Source organism: Dermacentor albipictus, chromosome 1 (assembly GCF_038994185.2).
Source record: "Dermacentor albipictus isolate Rhodes 1998 colony chromosome 1, USDA_Dalb.pri_finalv2, whole genome shotgun sequence".
Lineage (NCBI taxonomy): Eukaryota > Metazoa > Arthropoda > Arachnida > Ixodida > Ixodidae > Dermacentor > Dermacentor albipictus.
Window position 1 is genome coordinate 504,375,133 of NC_091821.1, and position 24,072 is coordinate 504,399,204.

Consider the following 24,072-nt stretch of genomic DNA (forward strand, 5'->3'; position numbering starts at 1 on the left):
TTATAATGCAGGTTTGGTGACTCTGCTCAGAAAAAAATAAAATAAAATAGGAAGCAATGAAGCTGTTCGCCATAGGCCGAAAGGAAAAAGAAACTACCGTTCTTGGTTACAGTGTACGTAGAGTCTTGTCTTCTTAAAGGTTTTCACGTTCGGCGCTAATAGCGGCAAGAAAAGTTCTTTTGCGACTAGCAGGCAGAGCACCTTAGCTCAGGCCGACCTCTCTGCCTTCTTTCAATTAAATTATCTCTCTCTTTCCTTTTGCGTCTTCCTACATTTATGTGCACTCCGGAACGATGGCCACTCCGAGCGATCATGCGTCAGCTGTGTCGGTTCTGCAAGTTTCCTGATCTTCACAACACATAAATGCTCCGCCGTCCTCGTCTAACTTCTCTTGATACTCATTGCACTGCATATTTCACCACTGTAAATTAAAAAAAAAAATTAACGAGTCAAGTGCAGCGCCTAAACCATAGCAAACGCTCACTCCTTTTTTGACGAAGGGATAGCAGGGCATTTGCTGCAATGACCTCACGGTCCGCGCATCTCAACCCTACGATCATCAAACAGAGTGAATTTGCTCTGCCGTGAAGCGACCGGAAAATTCTAATCACCCCATTGGGCAAAGGAAATAAATGTTCCTCTATTTCGCGTCTTTTGAGCAAGAGAAAGTATGTCAGAAGAGAAAGAAAAACATCGTCATAAACCTTTCAAGGTTGACGGTAGAATAAAAAAATACGCAGATCCGACACACATGTTAGAAACATGTGAAGTGAAGTTTTAGTGAAGCGTGAGACTAACTGGTTTAGAACCGATGGCGACGCGTACAACTTTGTTTACCTTCATCGTATTCAAAATACGATCTCATGGAAAGTTTATCGACCACAAAGGTCACAACTTTATCGCAATGAATTTTTCATGTTTATGCACTGCATCGTTTGCAAGCTGTGCTGAAACACAAACGCCAAATAAGGTGGATGCACAGTACGAGTCGTATGCGCAGAGATGTCACACGGACAAAGACTATGTCATGTGCTTGTTGAGTGGTGTTAACAGGTGTATGCACAGAAAAGTACGACATGTGTTAAGCAACATTGAGGGATTGCATACATCTTTTGTCTCAGTGGGACGTATCCATTGTGGAGGATTTACTTCGAACGGGTAGGCACCCAATGGCACATACTGCGTGGCTGATTTAAAGAAAAAAAGGAATCTGTTAAATATAATTCCCCCACTTCATTAACAGATCAGTGTACTCCAGAGAGGCCCTGTGAGCCAAGGTTATATGTGCAGGTTTTATGTGAAACGTTATTTGTAACGTTGGTCATTTTACGCCAACTGTCACAGCCGTGGCGCTCGAGAAAAATAATTTCTCTCGAAAATTACGAAAACACTTACAGGCATATAAGCATTAGTTGAACAGTATTTCCTCAGAATATCCTGAACGAGAAAAAATTTTTCGCCACGTGAGCGCCATTTGAATTTCAGGAAATGATGAAAAACCAGGTGCAAAAAACAAATTCGTCAAAACTCGACAATTTGCGCATTATCTCAAAATTTGCATTGCCTGAATATTGTTCTATCATAATAAAACAGTTTCATAACATAATTTCATATTTTCTACTCCTTTGCAAAAAGGTGAAAATGCAGAAATTGTAGCGCTTTTGTCAAATTTTTCACAAAGAACGGTCAGGGAAGAAAACCTGCAATTATTTTTATATAATTGCCCCTAGAAGGTTCTACCTTCTAAAATGTTATTTTCGCCTATGTGCTGCTAAAAGGCTCTAAAATAAAAGCTTGAATTTCGCAAAAACACTATTTTCGTTAATGTTTAGACGTTGGTAACACACCAACGTCTTTCATCATTTTATGGAACATTGATGAAAAAATAAGCAGAAGAGCGGATACCATTGACAAGAATAGCAGCTTTCGCCACGAAAACTTTAATGAAAGCAATTTGCGTTTTCTTCGAGAAAAATGTTTTGAATTTGAGTACCACCATTGCATTATTTTGGTTGGTGCTTCGACTTCAAGCGATAGCATATTGGCGGCAAGTACAAACCAGGGTATTGCGCATGGTGGTTTGTGTGGTGAGGAATAAAAGCCGATATAAAAAGTATTTAGAAAGAATTTGAATCTGGAAAGTATGCTTACTTAAGGTACATCGACATTGCGTACTTCCATATGCATGTGAGTAAACTTAAGCGGCTACGTACGCGTTAACTGGTAGAGCGGGCCACAAATCACTTTCATTTTCTCAGACTACTTTTATTAAGGTAGTCCGCGAAAACGGTCTCCTGAGGCGTGGCGTCACAAAGGTCCGGTGGTTCATGTCCCCATAATAGCTTTGCCAACTACTGTCTATCTGGCCCGAAGTAGCAGGAGGAATATTGTGGCTAGATATCACAGAACTAGTGAAATGTGCTCAATAAAGCTCCCTATCGAAAATATTCACCAAATAATCGGTCTGTTTCTACTGGTTTGAAGGTGACTGAACGTGTGTCGCTCGAGTGGCGCTTTCGGTTCACCTCATGAAAGTGGTTTATGACCCGCTCTACTACTTTACACGTAGGCGGCCGCGTGTGCATATTTATGGAAGATGCGCAATGTCGACCCGACTTAAGTGAGCATACCTTCCAGATTCAAATTCTTACGAAATCTTGGTCAACTTGGGTTTTAACCATGGGCACCACCCTTGTTTGTATTCCCCCCCAACATGCTATCAGGTGAAGTGGAAGCACGAACCAAAGTAATGCAACGGTGGCACTGAAATTCAATTTTTTTATGCGAAGCATACTAGCCGCACAACCACGCTCTTCCTTGCTGCGCCGCGCACGGCCGCGTAGCTACCATAGAGGGTATGAGCCATTGTTCATTGCTGCGCGTCTCATATGCGGGTCTATTCTCTTTTAATTTTGCTATGTTTGTTATTAAGTTGCTTCTATTATGCGAAGCATACTAGCCGCACAACAACGCTCTTCCTTGCTGCGCCGCGCGCGGCCGCGTAGCTACCATATGACGTCATAACAGCTGCAAAAGCGGAGGCTCAACTCGTGCGCTCGCTTGCGGCCGCGTAGCTACATAGCCGGGTCTCAGCTCGTGCGCTCGCCTGCATGAGTCGTTTCTTCGTCTAGCCGAACAAAATATAGCCAAGCAACAGCAGTTCACCAGGCTAAACAGTGGTTCAAGAACTTAAATAAAGGCTAGTATGCTTCGCATCCTGGGCTTAACCTTAGCTAAGCCACAGCCATTTCTTTTCCCTCAATGAAAATGGAAAGTCCTTTGATGAAAATTTTCGTGGCGAAAGCTGTTATTTTCATTGATATCCGCTGTTCTGCTTATTTTTTCAAGAAACATCTTAGCGCGTTAATAACGTCCAAACATAAGCCAAAATAATGTTTTTGCCAAATTTAGGCTTTTATTTGGGAGCCTGTGAGCAGTACATAGGAGAAAATAAAATTTTACAAGATAGAAGGTTTTAGGCAAAGTCATATAAAAATAATTCCACGTTTTCTCCCCTGACCGCCTTTTGTTAATAATTTCGCAAAGATGATACAATTTGCGTATTTTCGCCTTGGTGGTAAGGAGTAAAAATATGAAGTTATTTTGTGAAACTGTTTTATAATGAAAGAACAATGCTCAGGCAATGCAAAACCTCAAATTTTGAAATAATGCGCGGAATGGTGGATTTTTGGCGAATTTGTTTTTCTACCCTGGTTTTCCATCATTTTGCGAAATTCAAATGGCGCTTACATGACCAAATTTTTTTCCGTTCAAAATAACTTGGGAAAATGCTGTGCAAATAATGCTAATATACGTGCAATCGTTTCGTAATTTTTTCAGACAAATGGTTTTTCCCCGAGTGCCACGGTTGGGACAGTTGGCGTGGAATGACCAACACAAATCAGAGGTGCGAATATCATGCAACAGGTATAAAAGCCAGTTCACGGGTATTTAGTATATTCGCACAGCTTTCATTTGCTGCTTTCTGCTGAGCACGAGGTCGCGGGATCGAATCCCGGCCACGGCGGCCGCATTTCGATGGGGGCGAAATGCGAAAACACCCGTGTACTTAGATTTAGGTGCACGTTAAAGAACCCCAGGTGGTCAAAATTTCCGGAGTCCCCCACTACGGCGTGCCTCATAATCAGAAAGTGGTTTTGGCAGGTAAAACCCCATATATTATTATTCATTTGCTGCTTTGCTACGGTGCATGATGTCTGTGAAGGCTGATCGAAGTCTATCTGCATTAGTATTCAGTCTTCCCGTGCCCACAGTGTTTGCAGCCTCGCATAGTTCCGAGTATATATATATATATACATATATATATATATATATATATATATATATCCGCCGAGGTAGCAGCCAGGCCGCCACGTGAAACCAGGGAAAGCAGGCTTAAAATGCTTCGCATTAAAACGCTGCTCTCTTCGTTGCTACGAGACCGGTACTGTTACAAAACGGGCGCTGAAATGTCGCCCATTGCGCATCACTTGCATCAAGTGCGTGCCCGGCCTAAAATATCATTCCTACATAAGATCATCGCGAAAATGTTGGGTGACGGACGGAGCGCGACGTCGTTTCAGCGACCCACAGTCGTCGTCAGTCCTGTGAATCCGCTTTTGCCGGCTGCATATTTAGCTCACTCACACAGAGAAAAATTCCGGTGGCCTGCGCGTTCGGTTTATTTCCCAACGATAGCAAAGTTAAAATGCGGTCCATGTGAAAGATTTCGATTCTTGGAGCTGGTGCTTCGCGAAGAGAAAAAGGTAAAGCCTGTTCCACGCAGAGTGAAAACAACGAAGCTCATGGTGAAGTTTCAACTGCTGCTTAGCGCGATTTTGATGAGTTATTTTTTTCGTTGTCATCATTGTGCTAGATTCGAACTTTGGTTTCGGATTGCGCACACTCGTAAGTTGTGTGAGATTGTTACCAAACCATAGTTAATCACACAACCTGCAGGTGTGGCCCCACTCACTCACGGTCAAAGAATTCTCCCTTGAATCGTCCCTCGGCAGCCTCCGTGGAAGGAATCTCTGCGTCGACATCTTTCCTAGGCCTCCTACTCTCGAATTTGGGGGTTAGCTTGCCTCTGCTGACACTTGGCTTGGCTTACCTTCTCTTAAAAATGGGGGTTGGCTTGCGCTTCCCGTTCTTGATCCTCGGCCGTAGCGGCCTCCCCCCGCTTTGCACGCGCCTCTCGCGATTTGCGCGACGTCGGTGCTGCCGCTTTCGTGCGAGTTCGCGCCGAGCTGAATCCATGGGGCCAAAGGGCGCCTGCACCTATACCCCTCTGCTCCCCTGACGCGCGCTCTGCCTCAACGCGTGACAACGGACGGCGAAGGCTCGACTTTGAACAGCTACGCTGTTGAAAAAAGTGATAAGAAAGCTTGCCAAACCATTAGCTTGGCGAAACACCATGCAATCACACGATTGCTTTCGTGCAATGCTTTCATTTGCTGCTTTGCTACGGTGCATGATGTCTTTGAAGGCTGATCGAAGTCTATATGCATTAGTATTCAGTCTTCCCGTGCCCGCAGTGTGTGCAGCCTCGTATAGTTCCGAGGCTGTGCCCCGGTTGTGCGGGTGGAGTGCGTGCGCTATCACGTTTGTGGCTTTTGCGATGTCCCCGCCTGCCTCTATACTGTTTCAAAGAGGTTCGTTGAAGAGCAGCACATTGGCACGAAGCGCTACATACCATGTGACCCGAGTTGGTCCAGCTTCTGGTTTCGAACCTGTTCCTATAGTTTCGAGCCTGTTCCGGTTTCGAGCGCCGAAGCCCGACACGCTGCCCATTCGTCCATAGACTAACCAGGGAGCCTAGTAGGCGGGAAAACGGTTGCAGACATAGAGAGATCGAGCGCGAACCTCCGTAAAATGTGTTCAGTACAGTGTCGATCACACTTGTCTAGAGTGGCCCGAAGGCTGCGCCGCACTGCGCCTGCGACGCCTAGCGACAAGCACCGGGTTCGAGATGTGTTGGCCGATAGCGCCACGCGCGTGGACGCTGCGGCATTCGCGGGCAGCCAAGATACAGGCCTGCGTGATTTGCGGGTCGCGAGCACCGGCTTTTTATCACTGGACGAGCACTGCCAGCTGAGCTGCGAGCGTGACACGGCTAGAATGCTGCGGCCTGTATCTTGGCTGCCCGCGAATGCCGCAGCGTCCACGCGCGTGGCGCTATCGGCCAACACATCTCGAACCCGGTGCTTGTCGCTAGGCGTCGCAGGCGCAGCGCGGAGCAGCCTTCGGGCCACTCTAGACAAGTGTGATCGGCACTGTACACTGAGAAGGGAAATCGCATTAAAAACATCGGGCATCAATGTCGCCCACGCGAGTAGCTTCGAAATTACTCAACCTACAAAATTCTTGTAAGACCAATTCTAGGATATGGCGCCACAGTTAGGTATTCCTATGACATTTTCGACAAACATAATATAATCGACCCAGGAAAAGGGCATTTACTTCACATGTACCCTAGCTACGAGAAGGGCTTTTCACCACCTCCTCATGTAGACCCCCTTGGTCTCACAAGCCTCTTTCTAAAGATGCAACTTTGAGTGCCTGAAGCTACTGTACTCTTTTCGTCTCATCCCGATACGCCTTGGTGAAGAATACATAACACGTGTTAAATTTACTTCCGCCAGACCTATTCCCGAACTAAATATATATTTTCATTCTCGGACTGACTGTTTTAATTAATGCTTTTCTCCCTGGAACGTAGAACTATAGAATCAAATAATGAACATGCGGTCATTATCCGTACAATAATCTTTAAATGTCCTAGTATGTTCTTCTTTATAGGTACCACGAAGCACATTCCTTCCTGTCATTATTTTCTAACCACACCACTGCTACCAACGTTCTTAGACATACTTCAGTTTCGCAGCTCCCTATGCGAGCCCATTGGCCGACGTGGCCAAAACGGGTGTCACTGAAACTACCGGCGCTGCAGTCGCGTCTTTCGTCATGCGCCGCGCGTCGTCTGCTCCTGCTGCGACGCGTCGTTTGCACCAACAGGCCTGTAAACGCTTATCCGTCGGTAAATGTAGTTTAGATACGAAGTCTCAGTTTTGTGACAAACCTGCCGCGCGTAAGTAACGGGGACTTCACGGTGTCTGTGCACTATCGGCGCTGCAGTGACACATCTCTCACGCAGCGCGCATCGTCTACTCCTGCGATGTCATCTCTGCGGTGGGTCGTTTACCCCAACTGGCCTGTGCCGTTTACTCTTTGACGACTGTGTTTTGGCTGCCCTAACAATATTTTATGCCAAGGACCTTTGAATGACATGTTTAGCTAGTCTTTAGAAGCTGCAACTACACCGCAAATGAGAGGTCGTGCACTGCGATTCCGCTTTTCAACCAACTTTTTCCCTATAAAAGCGCCACGGTGCTCCCTTCAGCGGGGGCTTTGTTTTTTGCTGCTTATTCTTAAGATGTGTATTCATTGAAGACGGCGAGCGCCTGTGGAGACGTAGGGACATTAACGCATCACGCCCAGCAGTTGAGACAACGCTGTGGTGAATTGATCCACCCCCGTCAACGCTTCGCCTAATAAATTTAATTGACACATGTATTTTTTATAGTTGTCCGCGGATATTATGGGACGTGCAAATGAGTTGGAAGTGATCTGTGAGCAGTGACAAGGATGAAGTTAAATACTATGAACATATTTATGTCAAAGCTTAATTCATTTTCCACAGTGACACTTTTTATTTACTTTGTGCACAAAAAAGTAATTTTGAGCTACTTTTGCTCAAAGCAATTTTGCCCTCTTTCTGGCTGCTTGCACCTGCTCTGTCAGCGAGTTATCGACGCCAATCAGCACAGGTTATATATGAAATAAACTACGCTAGCTCACCTGTCCATATTTGTGCTTGAGCAAATGGTTGCGTACACACTTCAGTGCATGTCGCACATCACACAGGAAATAAAGGTACGCGCTCTCAGGCAGGCATGGATGTGGAATCTTGTGAGAAGGTGAGGTTACGCTGCCGCTGATTCCCATCTGCTGCCACATCGAGCGATTGTTCCCAGCCCCGTCACTGACTACGGCGTTCACCATAGCACCATGTTTATGCAATTGCATTACTGCTTGCAACACCAGCTCTGCTAAAATCTTGCCAGGCGCAGCACCTTTCGTGGCAAAGGTGGCAATCGGTTGCACCCAGCTCTCCAGAAGTGGTACGAACATCAGCACGTACGAGCGCATGATCTGCAAGTTGGTCAGTTCCTTCATTTGAAATACCGCCGTAGTCCACAAAACCATCAAGTTTGAAGGTTGACTTGTTGAAATCGTACTCCTGGCGTAACTTAATTTCATCCAAAATCAGTGTGCCGAATTTCTTCCCATCTGCTCTGTTGCCCAGCTGTTTTCCAATAGCTTCTATACAGAGAGGATTGAAGCATGGTATTCCTTTCAGTATTTGTGTGAGACGGCTCAGGGAGGGCAAGGGCAGCATCTTCATGTCAGACAGAAGCTTATATGCTCGAGGGCTCGCTATCCTCAGCATTAAACAATTCAGAAGCCAGTCCGCATTGTACCGCGCGCCACACGGAGACTTTGCTTTCAACTGTTAACTTTTTAAACGATGTCATAAATGCAAGTCGCTGCAAAGGCGGAAGTTCGGCCAACGCTTCCTCGATTCTGTTATCGGGCATTTCAGAAAGCCTTTTCTTCAGAGCCAAAATTTCCTTCTTTTGCTTTTGATGCGCAGCAGCCGCCCTAAGCAGCCTCTTCTTCACATTGCGTAGTTTCTGATATCGCTTGAGCGTTGCGCTCGGAGCCTTAATGCTCAGTCGAAGTTTCCTCTGTAGACGAAGACAACGCGCGCAGACTAGTTGCTTTGTAAGTACATTGCACTGCTTGTGATGCATATTATCTGATGTCGCCGTGTCACGCTGGGCTGCTTTCACGCCCGCACACATGTTCAAGCTCTCTGCTTCTCTCAGGATTCTTTCCACACTTGCAATGCTAGTCGCAGCTCGAAATAGCCTCTTGTGAATTTTGCTGTAGCCGTTTAAGTACCATCCTCTTCAAGCACAATTAACAGTTTTCATTACTCGCACATGCCCGGCTACCAGTTGCCTCATATAAAATACTCCACATCGCTTCTGTGTTGCGTCGTCCTCAACAATTTCGAACTTCCAGAGCGCAGAAGGCAGTGTCACGTACGTGAGATCGTTGAGCGCAAAGTGTGTAGCGCATATTTCTGAAGTTCCTTCTTCCAAGCCCAATAGCAGGTTTGAAGTTGAAGCGCTGTCACTACAAGCTTCGCCCGATGTAGTTGCCGGCACTTGCGCTCGTTCTTTTGGTGGACGTCGCTTTCGCTTCACATTTTTTGGCTTTGAGATGTGCTCAGGCAGCCCAGGAAAGAGCCGAGGAAGTGCGCCGGGAGCAAGCATCCATTTCCCGCGAGGAATCATTATTTCTTTGTTACCCACAACATGCTTGTAGTATTTCAAAATGTCGTCGTCCTCAAAGTGGCGTTCACACACTTTTGATTTGTTTGTGAGGTGTTTGTCTTTTCGGTGTAGCATGCGCTCCCAACTTTTAAACTCTCCAGCGTCTTGCGGCGGTGCGAAAAAATGGTGACCAGCGGCATCGTGTCTAAGGCCGCTCGTGCAGCCGGGGGCAAAACAGCACGGCATAGGGAACTTCTTGCTGTCATGAAATGCGGAAACGCTTCTTCAAGAAGCTTTTCAAGAGAGCAAATCGCGACACATCACACAACACCTACAAAACGGAGAAGGATAGCGACTGACGGTGCAGCGCAACAAATATGAAACCAGAAGTGAAAGCAGAAGTCAAGTTTCAAGTTCCTTACCAGAAACGCACTTACAATACATAGCTCAGATCACAATATTTCACAAAGAGGTTCAAAATTAAGAACTGTGAAATAACTACTTCTCAAAATATAAAACAGAAACTACCAGAAATGACGCAACTTCTATCAGAAACGAAACAAAAAGTGACGAAAGACGCGATCGCAGCGCCGCTAGTTCGCGTGACCACCACTTCGGCCATCTCCCGAGCGGAGCTGCGAAACTGAAGTATGTCTAAGAACGTTGACTGCTACGTGGCAGCCGACGCAGCGCCCTGGCAGATACCGAGCTTGTCGCAACGCCGGCGTTACGAGCAGCACCGGCAGTGGCGTTACCGGCGTCGCTACTCGGTTGTTAGAGGAACACTAAAGAGAAAAATGATTTCTTCTGCATCAGTAAATTACTTTCCTACGACGCCAAAAACACCACTCTTACTATGATAAGACTCTTGGTAAGCCAGAAAAAGCGCAAGAACGAACGACGGGTGGCGACGCCTCCTTGAAGTTCCCGTACCTGGTGGCTGTGACGTCATGGATTTTGATGGCATCTTCTAGGGCCCACTTAATCATATAGCGGTACATATTGACTACATTGTGCTCTAAAAGAACTAAATAATAAACATGGGAAGTTTCGGGAAGCTTTACTGAGCCAACGCGGCCCAAATGCAAAAACATACTTTGAAATCCCTGACGTCACACTGACGTACCGGCGTCGAGGTTCCGGCGCCAAATTCAAATACTGATACTTCCACCTTCATTTTTTCATCTAATAATCAAACTATTATTTTGAAATTATTGCCTGCAAGGTTCTCAAATACTTTATTAGTCTAAACTGATTTATTGTTTCACTTTAGTGTCCCTTTAAAACCAACGACAAACACCGTGAGCGTCTGCCGGCGCCCACTGAAAAGATTAGGCTGATCGCGCACTGATCACTCTGACCATACCACGGTGTGGTACGCACAAAGCTTCACAGCGTGAACACCGATATCTGTAGGCACAACGAGCGTGCCTGGAGTGATAGCCATTCTCTGGCTTCGGCAGGGCCGATTGTGCGAAGCGTGACAGCGCGCCCACTTGGCTACGCCGCTTTTGCAGCCAAACGCCAACGTGCGTCTCTGAACGCCAAACCTCGAACGCGCGAGTTGCGCGTGCGCTTGATGCCGTAACGGCATGACGGGGGGGCCACCAACGACGGTGAAAACGCGCGTCGAGTGTTAATTATGGTCACATTGATAAATAAGCACATAGTACTCCTTATTGAATCGGGACCTGGATTAGGAAGAATTGGGGATAAGAGTTAATGGAGAATACATTAGTAACTTGCGATTCGCTGATGATATTGCCTTGCTTAGCAACTCAGGGGACCAATTGCAATGCATGCTCACTGACCTGGACATGCAAAGCAGAAGGGTGGGTCTAAAAATTAATCTGCAGAAAACTAAAGTAATGTTTAACAGTCTCGGAAGAGAACAGCGGGGGGGGGGGGGTATTCTGTAAGAGTCCACCTAATGGGCTGCTCATTAGGTGGACTCTTATAGAATACCACCCCAGCAATTCACGATAGGTAGCGGGCCACTGGAAGTGGTAAGGGAATAGATCTACTTGGTGCAGATAGCGCTCACGGATCCGGATCTAGAGACTGAAATATTCAAAACAAGAAGAATAGGCTGGGGTGCGTTTGACAGGCATTCTCAGATCATGAACAGCAGGTTGCCATTATCCCTCAAAAGAAAAGTGTATAACAGCTGCGTCTTACGAGTACTCACCCACGGGGCAGAAACCTGAATGCTTACGAAAAGGGTTCTACTTAAACTGAGGACGACGCAACGAGCTATGGAAAGAAGAATGATGGGTGCAATGTTAAGGGGGGGGGGAAGGAAGGGAGCTGGGTGAGGGAACAAACACGAGTTAATGACATCTGAGTTGGAATCAAGAAAAAAGAAACGGGCATGGGCAGGACATGTATTGAGGAGGGAAGATAAGCGATGGCCATTAAGTATTACGGAAGGGATTCCAATAAAAGGGAAGCGTTGCAGGGGACGGCAGAAAGTTAGGTGGGCGGATGAGATGAAGAAGTTTGCAGCGACAACATGACCACAATTAGCACATGGCCGGGGTAGTTGGAGAAGTATGTGAGAGGCCTTTGCCCTCCAGTCGGCGTAGCCAAGCTGATGATGGTGATTATCATTGCATTGGGGGAAGTGATCACTGTAGCTGCTTTCTTGTCTCGACACAGAAAATCGCGACTCACGATGGTAAAGCAGCCGATTGTTCAGACTTGGCTAGACACGGCGATTTTCACTAGACTCGTAAATACACGATTCCACAAGCCTCTGTTGGGCTTTATACAAGTCAGCGGGGGGAGTATTCTCAAAGATTTTTTGAATACCGGCATTTTCGCGAGATTTAGTGTGACTCGGCACCGCTCACGCACGCCCTATGCATAAACGCGTCCAGTATTTGCGAAATCTCGCGTAGGTAATGATATGCACAAGAATGATCGGCCAAATACACCACGCCTGGATGCTTTACGTCTGTCTAAGGCTTTGCAATACTTCGCCAGCCGCAATCTCAGAAGGACACATGGCACTGGGCGCTTCTCGAGGCGCAGGCGAGCCGTTCACCTTGGGCAGCTTGAGCACGAAGTGGTGCGCGTTGGCGGCGATGGCCGCTTGTTCGATGTCGTGCTGCGAGGCCGTGCCCAGGCCGAGTCGGATGTTCTCCGACACCGTGGCGTCGAACAGCACGGGCCGTTCGCCCACAACGCCCATCTGGCCGCGCAGCCAGCCGATGTTGTACGCGCGCAGATCCTTCTGGTCCACCAGGATCTGTGTACACGCGTGCGCAATTGTAGGCACGTTCGGCGAGACCCGAAACGGAAATCAGCCTTTTTAATAAAAGCGCCCACCCTCGCAGTTTTGGTGGAAAACAGTGAGAGGATAATTTTTCTTCGTAATAAGGCTCAGACACCTTTGGCTCTAGCAGCATTTACAGCGATCATCTTTGCCAGGTCTGCTAGGCGATTACCGGGAAATAAGGAGGAAACCGAATTCAGCTACGTTTGGTTTGTTTCAAATTATTACGAGCGTGAATACTACCTTGTGGCGGGTTCATTTTTCATGTGAAGTAAGCAAGTTCTTCGCACAAGGGTTCCGCCTAGGCTCTGTTTGCATCCAGGTTGATTCCAGATTTGAAGCATTTGTTTTGAATGTGACACCAGAATTTGCAATGAGAGCGAGCTTGACGCTAAGCTATGAAAGCTTTCGGAAGTTTTTAATAATATTTCCATTATGGTCAAGTAGTTCTTCCCATGTATGTGCAATTGGTTCCCATAGGTATGTAAGCTCCTATAGACAATTTTGCGTTAGCGCTAACAGTGAAACAAGCATTTAATTCACCTAACAAACCCAGCTTCAATTCTGATTGGCGCTTATAAGTACCATTATACCACACAGAAATGTCGTAAATGATCTTGGTATTTCGTGTGGCAATGCAAATAAATATAGTTCGTATTATAGCACCGAAAAGTTTCCATAAGCTATCCTGGCGAAAAATTTTTACTCAGCTAAGTTCTCCATTGTTCATGAAATAAAACGTAGGCGAAAGGCGATGTGGTACATTTACCAAGCGCAAAGCTAAGTTAGAGACACGAATACTTTGTTTAGCGCAAAACAACAAACACAAGAAAGACGACAGGACAAGGCGCTTCAGAAGTTCGTTCAGAAGTTCTGTTGTTTTGCGCTAAACAACGTATTCATGAATTCGCACCAACTAGCCCGCCAGCGCATTGTGCTGAACTAAGATAGCTACAAGCCATTTACAGAAACTATTATTATTTACACTAACTTGAGCATGCCACTTGCTTACTCAGTGCGCAAAATTAGCCGTGACAGCAGGTATTCTGCTCTCCACTCAGTCAAGTCATTCATGTAAGTCAAAAAGTGACACGGCATTTGGACATTGTTTGAACACCGTTATTGCAGGATGAAGCATTCGGAACTTCACGCTATGACTTCATTTTTTCACAAGGTGGCACGTAGGGGAGTCCATACGCAACCGTTATTGCAGGATGAAGCATTCGGAACTTCACGCTATGACTTCATTTTTTCACAAGGTGGCACGTAGGGGAGTCCATACGCAATACCAGTCATTTAGTCATTAAGGTGTAATGGATAACTGTTCTGACTGGTTAGAAAAACGTTTTTCTCGTCATCCTGGCAACAAAACTTTAGATCACGAGTGTAAATCAGTTGCTCGTGCTTGTTGCCAGGGTGTTGTTTTGGGAGAAAAAAGTGACAATAGAGGCCATTTGCTGCGCTGGAAATGGTAGTCTTAATTTCAAGAAAGGTCGCAGTTTCGGTTGAAAGGCAAGCATCGATTGTTGTAGGAAATTAATAGACAGTTATACGAACGATAGTAGTTTATAAACTTTAAAAACTTGTAAACATTCGTTTACTAACTAAATTACAAGCACAGCGTCACACGCGCACAGGCAAGCAAACACATCTCACTCGATGATCGCGGAAACTCGCTGTCAAAACGCTGCAGTGAGAAAGCGCGGCAGCAGCAGTGAGCGAATCAACCTTCGTGCTGCGTCTCGCTTCAGCGCGAATTAAGAGTCGAAAGCACAGCGCATACGAAGTTACCAGCACTCGGCGCACTTTGTCCACATAGCAGATCGCTTTGAAGATGAGGCCCGCGCGACCGCGCACTTTGTCCACGTCGCAGTCGCCTTTAAGGTAGCGCGCCGCGCCGTACGTAGCAACCGATGCAGTAGAATCCCTCCGCCCGTCTCTCCCTTCCCTCTGGTGCCTCGCGCGCGACGGAAGACGGCGCGCTTAAAACCCCTTAAACTTCGTAAAGTAGTGACACTCTCCTCCTCCGCCTTCACTCCTCTTCGTTTCTCCTCTCTTTCACGCTCCCTCCTCGACCGTGGCGCCGCCTACACTGCTCGAGCGTAGCAACGACGCCATGGAGCAAGGAAACTGAGGAGAGGCCCTACCCCCTCCGCGCGCTAGGAGAAAAGTGTAGAGGAAATGACGTAGTAGGTTCTCCTTTTTTTGCTGTTTTTTGATTTCTTTGCTGCTGTCGCCACGCCTTTCGGGTCACAATGGCGGCTTTGTTATTGTTCTGTGGGCTCACACGGGTTGCTCCGTAGGTTTCATACCGTGGCAAAGGCGCCGTGCGGGCAGGTTCGCGTTGGTCTCCGTTTTTTGTTGCGCTGCGCTATCTGGACCGTGCTCTACCGGATGTTGCTGTGGCCAGGTGGGACAGAAGGAATTAAATGAACGCGCATCCAACGCTGTACGCAATGTACCGCGCCACGGCAATGGCAATGGACGAAGGAATATCCGCGGGAAATTTTGCCCTCTTCGGCGGAATCATGCTAACGTGCTCACGATTGTTTAGTATTGCTTCGGAGCGCGCGCATCCGAGCAGCCCGGTTGCGCGCAGCGTGGCGTGTTTCGCGTGAAATGTAAACAAGAGAGGAGAGCTGGCCAGATAGGCGGAGCAGCGCCATGAGCAACTCCAACTTCCGGTTTCACTTTAGCTTCACAAAGAGTGACGTCAGGGCCTCTCCTGAGTTTCCTTCTTCCGTGAACGGCGCCAACATTCGCTCCTCGCCACTCCGTAGACGCTTCTCGAGTAGAAATGGCGCTGATTGACGGCGGGATGGCCCACGTGATGTTATTAGGCCAACAGCGACGAGGCGTCGGCCTCGGCCAGGGCACGCGAGGAGGGGGCGGCATTCTTAAAAGCGTGGTACTACTTTACGAAGTTTAAGGGGTTTTAGGCGCGTTTCTTCCCCGCGTTCCCCCCGTGTGCGCGGGAGATTTGAGCCGCGATCGTCAACTGACGCTCGCAAGCTTTCACTCGACATACAGCATATGGCACGCGGTGATGATGTTGCGCTTGGAATTTATGCGGAACATGACGGCGATGGCAGAAATTCGCCTGGAGGGTCCACGTAGTTGCTATTCGAATAAAACCCGTCAACAAGAAAATCTGCTTTGCTATTTCTTTATAACAGGCAGTGTAACTTCCGAAGATGGGTAAGTTTCCTGTCGCAGTAACGAACTTTTTTAACACTTTTTACAAAGCCAGAGCACAACGCCATACACAAATTCTGATCAGATATTAGCTTCAATCTGTAACAATTTGTTTCTCATTCAATGACTTTTGATCTTACACAGCCACAGCTCATTTTCCTCGTACCGGCTCCCCAGATTCATAATAATTATGCAGACGAACGTTCAATGAACTGAACACAGACTCGTGGTGATCTTTGGAAAGAGGCGACTGCACCCATGCGCCTTAGCAGATACCTTAGCGCTATCATAATTACAAAATCGCGCACGAAACTTTGTCGTAATTTTTGCCCATGGATGATTAGCAGTCTTTTCCCAAAAAAGTTGCCAAATAAAATGTAATGAGATCAATTATGGAAATCGATTTCCCATAAAATCTCTCACAGCTGACCAGTGCGCGATGTGAGTGATGCAAGGCGGTCACGTCCTGTGTGTGCACGCTGGCGCTGCTAAACTCATAGGCTTGTCAGACTTGTGACTTCGGCATGAGAGGCTTCACCAGAAGCAGCACCCGGTGAGCCTGGCTTATGAAGATCCGCACCATGATGGCTTTCATTGATCAGTTGGCTTTCAGGATAGCATGTGAGGCTTATTTCAAACGCTCACACAAGGCGTTTCATCCACGAACTGGTCCAGTAAGAGATGGATGCCGTTGCCCCATGAAACTGAATAGATCTATTCCTAATCGTAGCATTTAGACAATGTTTTGACAAAAAATACTTCAGAAGTAACACAACGCGCTCTTCTCCTTTCATAACCTATGAGACGTTAAGTATCCTGTGCTTAAATGTTTAACTATCATACTCAGCGTAGCAGATATGATACATTCGACATTTTAATACTGGTAAGCGCTTTCTCTTTGATGAATTTAGAAAAGCACAAACGTGAGCTAGTTCGTAGCATGATATTAGACATCCCTATGTCATTTATTTTTTTTTTTCATTGACCGGTCTACTGCAATCTTTTTGATCGTACATGCGGGTACATTAGCTGGGTAACATGTAGCTTCCATCACCTGTCCCTCAGTGACATCGTAGAACCTCTGCAGAAGGTTGACAATGGTACTTTTGCCACACCTCTTTCTGCCAATGACAGCGACCGTCTCTCCGGGATCAATGGACATCGAGAAGTTCTGGAGCGCCTGCGATGATATAAGCAGAATATTTATTGAATACTTTTTCGATGCAGCAAAGACCAAAATTAAGGTGTTTTACATAAGGAGTAACGCATTGTGCTATAAAGGAAAGCTTAAGGAAAAGATGTGCTTGAAGAACAGAATTTCCAAGTGGGACGTGACGTTTTGTGAGGAATCAAAACACGTTGATGTTGGAACATCCGTTAGAAAGCCTTGTCCACAGCACTATTTTAACGGCGCTGGCACGAGTCCAATCGAACGACAAAATAGGATCCCTGCTTAATGCATAGCTCTGCAATTGCAAAACTGATGGTTTGTGCGTGCTAAAACTATCAAACATGAGCGCTCTTTATTTGTTATAAAAAGTGATATGCATTACTTGCATTAATTTATGAAGCCTTTTGTCTGCAGCTATGTGTCGTATGTCTAACTCTGCAAAATTTTGCCTTCATGGCCAAGTCATGTTCGGTGTTTGCACTGTTTCATCTCTATTTCTAAAGCTCGCTAATGTGGGTCGTACGCCTTACTAAGCACAAAAGAAAGGAGGGAAAGTTAAGGATTCAAGATTTTGACTCAACCGTAACTTATTTTCAATTATTACAAGGTTAACCGCCGTTAATCATCCACTACGAGCTTGAATACAGCGCTGAAAACGACAGAGATGTTTCACCGGTATCTGCGCATTGCTAGTGCAAGTTGGACAACGTGCATTAATTTGAAGCGATGATTCATAAATAATCGCACGTACAGTTTGCTACGAATTTCGTAGGCACGAGTTTCACGGGTACAGACAATTTATCATCATTTATCATTTATTATCATATCATTTATCACAGAACAATTTATCACTCTGCAAAAGTATGATGCTCTGGATTTAACGGATCACTGTGTAAGGTCGCGAAAATTACTGCAGATTGAAATTTCGATTAACATGATGAACCGTATGTTTGAGGTGTTTCTTTTTTATGGCAAACTATTATTCAGACACGAGTGTCTAAGAGAAGCCTGAACACAATCTACGCATCAGTTTCTCCTGCAGCAGAGTGATTATGCTGTTTAACCTGCTGTGTTAAGCCTTATAAGCGCAGTCTTGTGCGAAGAGCCTTTGTTTTTGCAGTACTTAAGTACGTCACATGTAACCAATAACACACGGTCCCTTAGGTGAGTGTTTAACACCGTGTGTAAAAGGGTACTAAATATAATTATTTCGTTCTTGCACACATGTGTAAAACGTGATTCCCAAACGCGTGCATAATAATCTGCCACATAGGTAAACCGCTGTTGCGTGTGACATTGTGAAGACGCATCATGAGAAGCCAAGAAACAAAGGCGCCAAGGACAACATAAGGGAAATTACTTGTACTTATCAAATTGATTTAAAGAAATGATAAATTGATTAAAATCACAAATTAAGGAGCATCGCACGCGTAATGCGAAGACGTGGGATTGTTTCCCATTTGCGGTAAGTTTTTTTCATTCACTTTCGTTGCTATTAATTTATCATTTCTTTAATTCGATTAGTAAGCACAAGTAATTCTCCCTAAGTTGTCTTTGGTGTCTTTCTTTAGAACTGAGGGTAAACAGCGCGAATAAAACGAGGACATGAGGAAACAAATGTTTAACCTCAGTTTTGAATATGAACCAACTAGCCCTTATCAAGATCCTACTAATGTCTTTTTTTCTTGGCTTCTCATGATATGATTAATAAATATCGGGCCCCTCGGTTAACCCCCTTTCTTCTCATTGTGAAGACGTGTCATTTATGACCGTGCTGCAGGAGAAAATACCAACGTGCAATCATTGCTCCGTGGCCGGACGTACTGGTGAGTGATAAAACTCAGAGTAGCTTTCATTACAGGCTAAAGACAGGATAGGGATAACTTTAGTAAAGTGCCGGCAAACGACGGTTTAACGCGTCGTGACGCTGGCCAAGCGTCCGACCCGGGGTTATACCCTACTCTGCACTAGCCCAGTTGGGCCAGTTTGTAGTGTGTCATGAGGCTTGTGCTTTTCGAGCGCACCCCGGACCTGCTGGATGGCCCATAGTTGTGACTCCTTGTCTGGAGACTGCAGTGCACCTTGAAGTTCGGGCGGGTAAGTCCTGGAGGTAGCTGCCTTCGGGAATCTGGCCCAGTCCCACATGATGTGCCATTGGTCCGCCGGACCCGCTGCACAAACACCACACAGCCCACTCGGATAGAGCTCTGGGTGAAGCACGTGCAGCATTGCGGGGGCGAGGAGTGACGCGGTCTGTATTTGCCTTAGGATTACGGCCTCCTCCCGACTGAGTGCCGGATGGGGAGGCGGCATTGTCCGTCGAGCTAAGCGGCAACACTTGGTTACTTCGGCATAACTAGTCAATCTGTCCTTGGGTTCGAACCACCACACGGAACGGTCACTCTCGGGGGCGCGGAAGCTAAGCGCTCGCGCCGCCGAATGGGCCATCTCGTTGTGGTTCGGTGAGGATGCACACTCGCCGGCGTGCGCCGGGAACCACTTGATACGGACGGTGCTGCCGCGGTCTTGAAGTTGGAGCTTGCCGATGATGGCGGCCGCCGGCGCGCATATTCGCTCCTTGGCAAAGTTGCGCACGGCATTCCTCGAGTCGCTGAGCACGTTGCGACACTCGGCCTCGGTGATCGCCAGAGCGATGGCAACCTCTTCAGCGTCTGTGGCGTTCGTGCACCGCACGCTCGCTGCCGTTGTCTTGGTACCGGTAGCCGCCGCAACGACCATTGCCGTGAAACCTTCCCGCTTGTATTCTGCGGCGTCCACGTACCGGGCGTGCGGGTCTTGGGCGTGTTATTCGGTGAAGGCCTTGGCCTGCGCCTGCCGCCGTTCTTGGTTGTACTCTGGGTGCAGGTTCTTCGCGATGGGGTCCACGTAAATGTGGCCCGCGCCTCATCTGTGATCTCGCATGGTTGCCGGCTGGGAGCTTGTGGGTTGTAACCCAGGGACGTCAAAATCACATATAAGGTTTTGCCGAAATAGGGCCAAGGTTGCAGAAAAAACTACATTTTTCTGCTAAGGCAGTGTTGCGGTTGTAATTAAGCTAAATAATTATTTTAATGGCTTTCACTTTTCCGCTGCCAAGAATAAAAACAGCACACCCACTCCGATACGAAACGTCACGTATAGACGTTTGTATGAACCGCTTCATTGCTGTCAGGTTACTGTGGCTTTAGTATAAAAAAAAAGACATTATTTTTATACTCGATGACCAGAGCACGTGAACTGTTCGCTGTGTGTTCGAATCGACCTATAGAACCAACGAAGCAGTTGGTTGTTTTCTCGATGTTGCGTCCTGCAACCGAGAAGAGAACGTTTTTAGAATAGAACGTTGATTCATTGGATTCAACGCCACAAAGCAACGTTGCGACTTCACAGGGTATCCCACGTAACTTCAGCCAAACATAAAAAATATGCTAATGTCACGTAGCTGGACAGAACCAAAGTAATGTTGTTTTCCGTCACGTGGAGATGCTCAGAAGCCTACGAATACGCGCAATGTGCCCCGAGCGGCAAGTCGGGCGGCAATTTGCGTGAATTTGCGGGCTTTTTTGAGCTCGAAAGACACTTATGCATTGCACGTATTGAGCAACAGAACGCTGTATCGGGAGTTTTTCATGTTGCTCTAGAATTTTCTCATTTGCACTTTTCATCTAATCCTAATATTTGAAAGTATTTGAAAGGTTGATTAGTTGCTGAGAGTAAGTATATAGCTAGGAGGAATGACAAAAATAATCTGTCTCCAAGCGATGGCAAACAACATTACCATGCTTCGTTCCAGCTAAGTGGCATCGGCAAATTTTAATGTTAGGCTCAATTTACGTGGAACACCCTGTATACTAGACGCCGTAGTCACGGGCTCGATAATATATTTGATTACTTGGTGTTTTTAGTGTACGCCTCAATTAAAGCACAGGATCAATTCTACACTTCACCTCCCTCGAAATATGGCCACTGCTGGCTTGTATCGAACCCATGACCTTGTGCACAGAAGTAGAACATAACAGCGAGTAAGCAGAAGAGTGCGCATTTTAGCTGGATGGTTCATGAATATGATTACACAGCCAGTACGCCACTGCTGCAGCTTACATGAGAACATGGTGTACGTTTCTTACAGAAGGGACCTGGATTGTAGAAATTATAACTATATTGTAAGGGTAACGAAGAACGCCGCAAGTGAAAGAAGAGAAAGAGAAGGGCAAGCAGAAGGATAGACGTCATCAGTGCCCTCAACGTTCAATGTTTCGTCCACTTCGCCCGCCCGTCTGCAGGTCGCGCTGCCTTAGCTCTTGCCTCGGAAGCTCACATAGTGGGACGCTCCATTGGAGTGCCCCGCCCTTTTCCAAGTCAACTAGCGTCAGCAGGCCAAGCCAGTCACTCCGACGCATACTGTCCACGGTCTCCAACTATGCGCTGCTATCAGTGCAACGAGATCGGCCATTACAGTCGAGCCTGTGCGTTGTACCCCTTCGTCGGATATCTTCACCGCGTAAGTCGTCCAATCCGTCTCTTTCTCAGTGGGCCCGTTTAGAGGTATGCCAACATTGCAAGTCCAGCTAGGTAAGGCTCCGGAAAACGCTGAAGCCCTAGTGGACACCCGTGCATCTTTTCATTTCACGACACCAAATTTGCTCCCTATTCACTGCCACCTGAGACAGCATCGGTCGTTCCAGCCGGCCTTCGGCTAGCTGACGGAACTCGTCTACCAACCCTGGGCAAAAGCTTGATAACTGTGACTGTTTTCGGAAAAAGTCTCAGTGCCCCATTCGTTTTGGTGCAAAATCTATGCGCACCCTTAATTTTGGGCTGCAATTGGTGTTCAACACTGGTTGTACGCATGGATTTTAATCACGCCGTGTGCATAATGGGATTGCTCCCTCACGATCCGGCACTTGACCTGGCAGCCAACACAGTCGCACATCAGTGTTGTCCTCGTGTGAGCGCTCTGCGTTTACGTTCGACAGCCGCGTCGCCGCAGGAGCTCGCTCCTTTCTGAGCAATGACACTTCGTCGTTGCGCAATCATTTATCGCACAGCATATACTGTACGCGCCCTCGATGCATGAGTATGTGCGCTAGCGACCGTGCTTCTACCGAAGGTCTCCCAAAATGAACATGTTCACCTACCACCACCACTTTCTCTTCCTGTGCCTGGCAACCTCTACGGTAACTATACCCTTGTTTTCTGCTGCGAGGGTACCCGTTCGTTGCATGGACGCACGCTTAGATGTGGACGTCTTTGTTGACTGCACTATGTGCTCGCGACCGGGCAATGAATTGGCCGTTCCACGCACCTTAGTGTGTTCCTCTTCTTCTACGTTTGCTGTCCTGGTGTTCAACCTATCAGACAGCCAGTTGCACCTACTCTGGAACTGTGTTAGCGTCCGCGACCGCCCTTCAGCCCTGCTCCATCCTCACAACAGTGCAACGCTGTGCTTTCCCAGAGAGTGGCGATGACTCCATTGACTGGAATGTATTCCATTTTGGCCCAAACCTAACATCATCTATGAAGCCTGATATCCAAGCATTGCTGGTGAAATTTCGAAGGTGTTTGGCGTTACCACCGAGCTTGGCTGTACTACTCTTGTTCGTCAAAAAATCAACAGCGGCTCTCATGCACCGGTTCGACACAACCCTCGTCGTGTTGCTGCTCCTGAACGTGCTGAAATTACAAGTGGAAGATGTGTTAGAGCTTGGCATCATACCTCGCTCGGTATGTCCTTGGTCGTCCCCAGTTCTTCTCGTGAGAAATAAAGACGGCATTACGCGATTTTGCGTAGACTATCGCCACCTAAACAGCATTTCCGATTACGCCCAAGATCGGCTTCACGGGGCAGATTTCTCACTACACTCGACCTCCTCTGCCGCTGCTAGGAGGTCGGGCTCGACGAGAACGGCGAGCGAAGACTGCTTTTAGCACACCGGACGGCCTGTACCACTTTAACGGCCTTCTTTTTGGGCTCTCTCACGCACCTAAAACATTCCAACGTATGATGGACCGGGTCCTTGGACAATCTAAGTGGTCGATGGTGTTGGTGTATTTGAATGACATCATCGTTTACGCTTCCACGTTTTCCTAACACCACCGGCGTTTGCAGCTCGTCTTACGGGCTGTAGATGATGGTGGGCTCCACATAATGCTTTCAAAGTGTTTCTTCGGCTATTCAGAAGTTACCTTCTTGTGTCATGTTGTCAGTGCCCTTGACATAAGCTCTGACCCTTCAAAGCTACAATATTTTAGCAAGCATTCCACCTCCTACAACGAACAAACAAGTAAAGACTTTTTGGGCTTCGCTCCTACTCCCACCATTTCATTCCTGGCTTCGCCGCACGCGCTGCATCCTTCAATGAACTTTGGAAGAAAACTCAGGGGTGGCATTGGGGCCCCTACCCGGAATAAACATTCCAGGGCATTACCGCGGTCCTGACAGCTCCAACAACACTCGCACACTATCAAGAGACGTCGAAAGCATCATCCACACTGACGCCAGTGGTCTTGGCTTTGGGGTGGTTATTCTACAATCCGACTCCGAAGGGTTCCTGTCACGAACTATGCCAGTCACTGCCTCAGTGAACAAAAAAGTCGGTGCCACGCTTCAGAACTGGAGTGCCTCGCGGTAGTCTGTGCCACTGACAAGTTCTGCCTTATGTCTATGGCATGCATTTTATTCTTGTTACTGACAACGTTGCACTGCGCTGGCTCCAAACAAAAAAAAAAGACCTAAATGACAAACTTGCCCCGTGGGCACTCAAACTTCAAGACTACAGCTTCACGGTTGTTCTTTGTAGTGGTTCCTGTCACCAAGATGCCGACTACCTTTCATGTAACCCAGTCGATATAACTACTCTGCGCCGACATTTGCACTACTCGATCTTTGAGCTGCACAACCAAAAGATACCGAAATCTGCGGCATCGGCCGGTGCCTCTCTGATACCATTACATCTAAACACTGCCTCGAGAGGCTTTCATCAGCTTATACAGTTCGAGGTGACATCTTTTATTATCAACGTACA

At 47.1% G+C, this 24,072-nt stretch overlaps 1 protein-coding gene across 2 annotated transcripts in view; it reads right to left on the bottom strand.

Annotated features, from left to right (window-relative positions):
* LOC135911067 (phosphatidylcholine translocator ABCB4-like) overlaps nt 1-24,072 on the bottom strand; it is a 350,943-nt gene that overhangs the window by 234,702 nt on the left and 92,169 nt on the right. For both annotated transcript variants that reach the window (XM_065443154.1, XM_070532589.1), the window contains exons 12-13: nt 16,931-17,056; nt 12,451-12,654 (exon numbers count right to left, since the gene is read on the bottom strand). In XM_065443154.1, the coding sequence (XP_065299226.1) occupies nt 12,451-12,654; nt 16,931-17,056 (330 nt within the window). The remainder of the gene's footprint in view (nt 1-12,450; nt 12,655-16,930; nt 17,057-24,072) is intronic.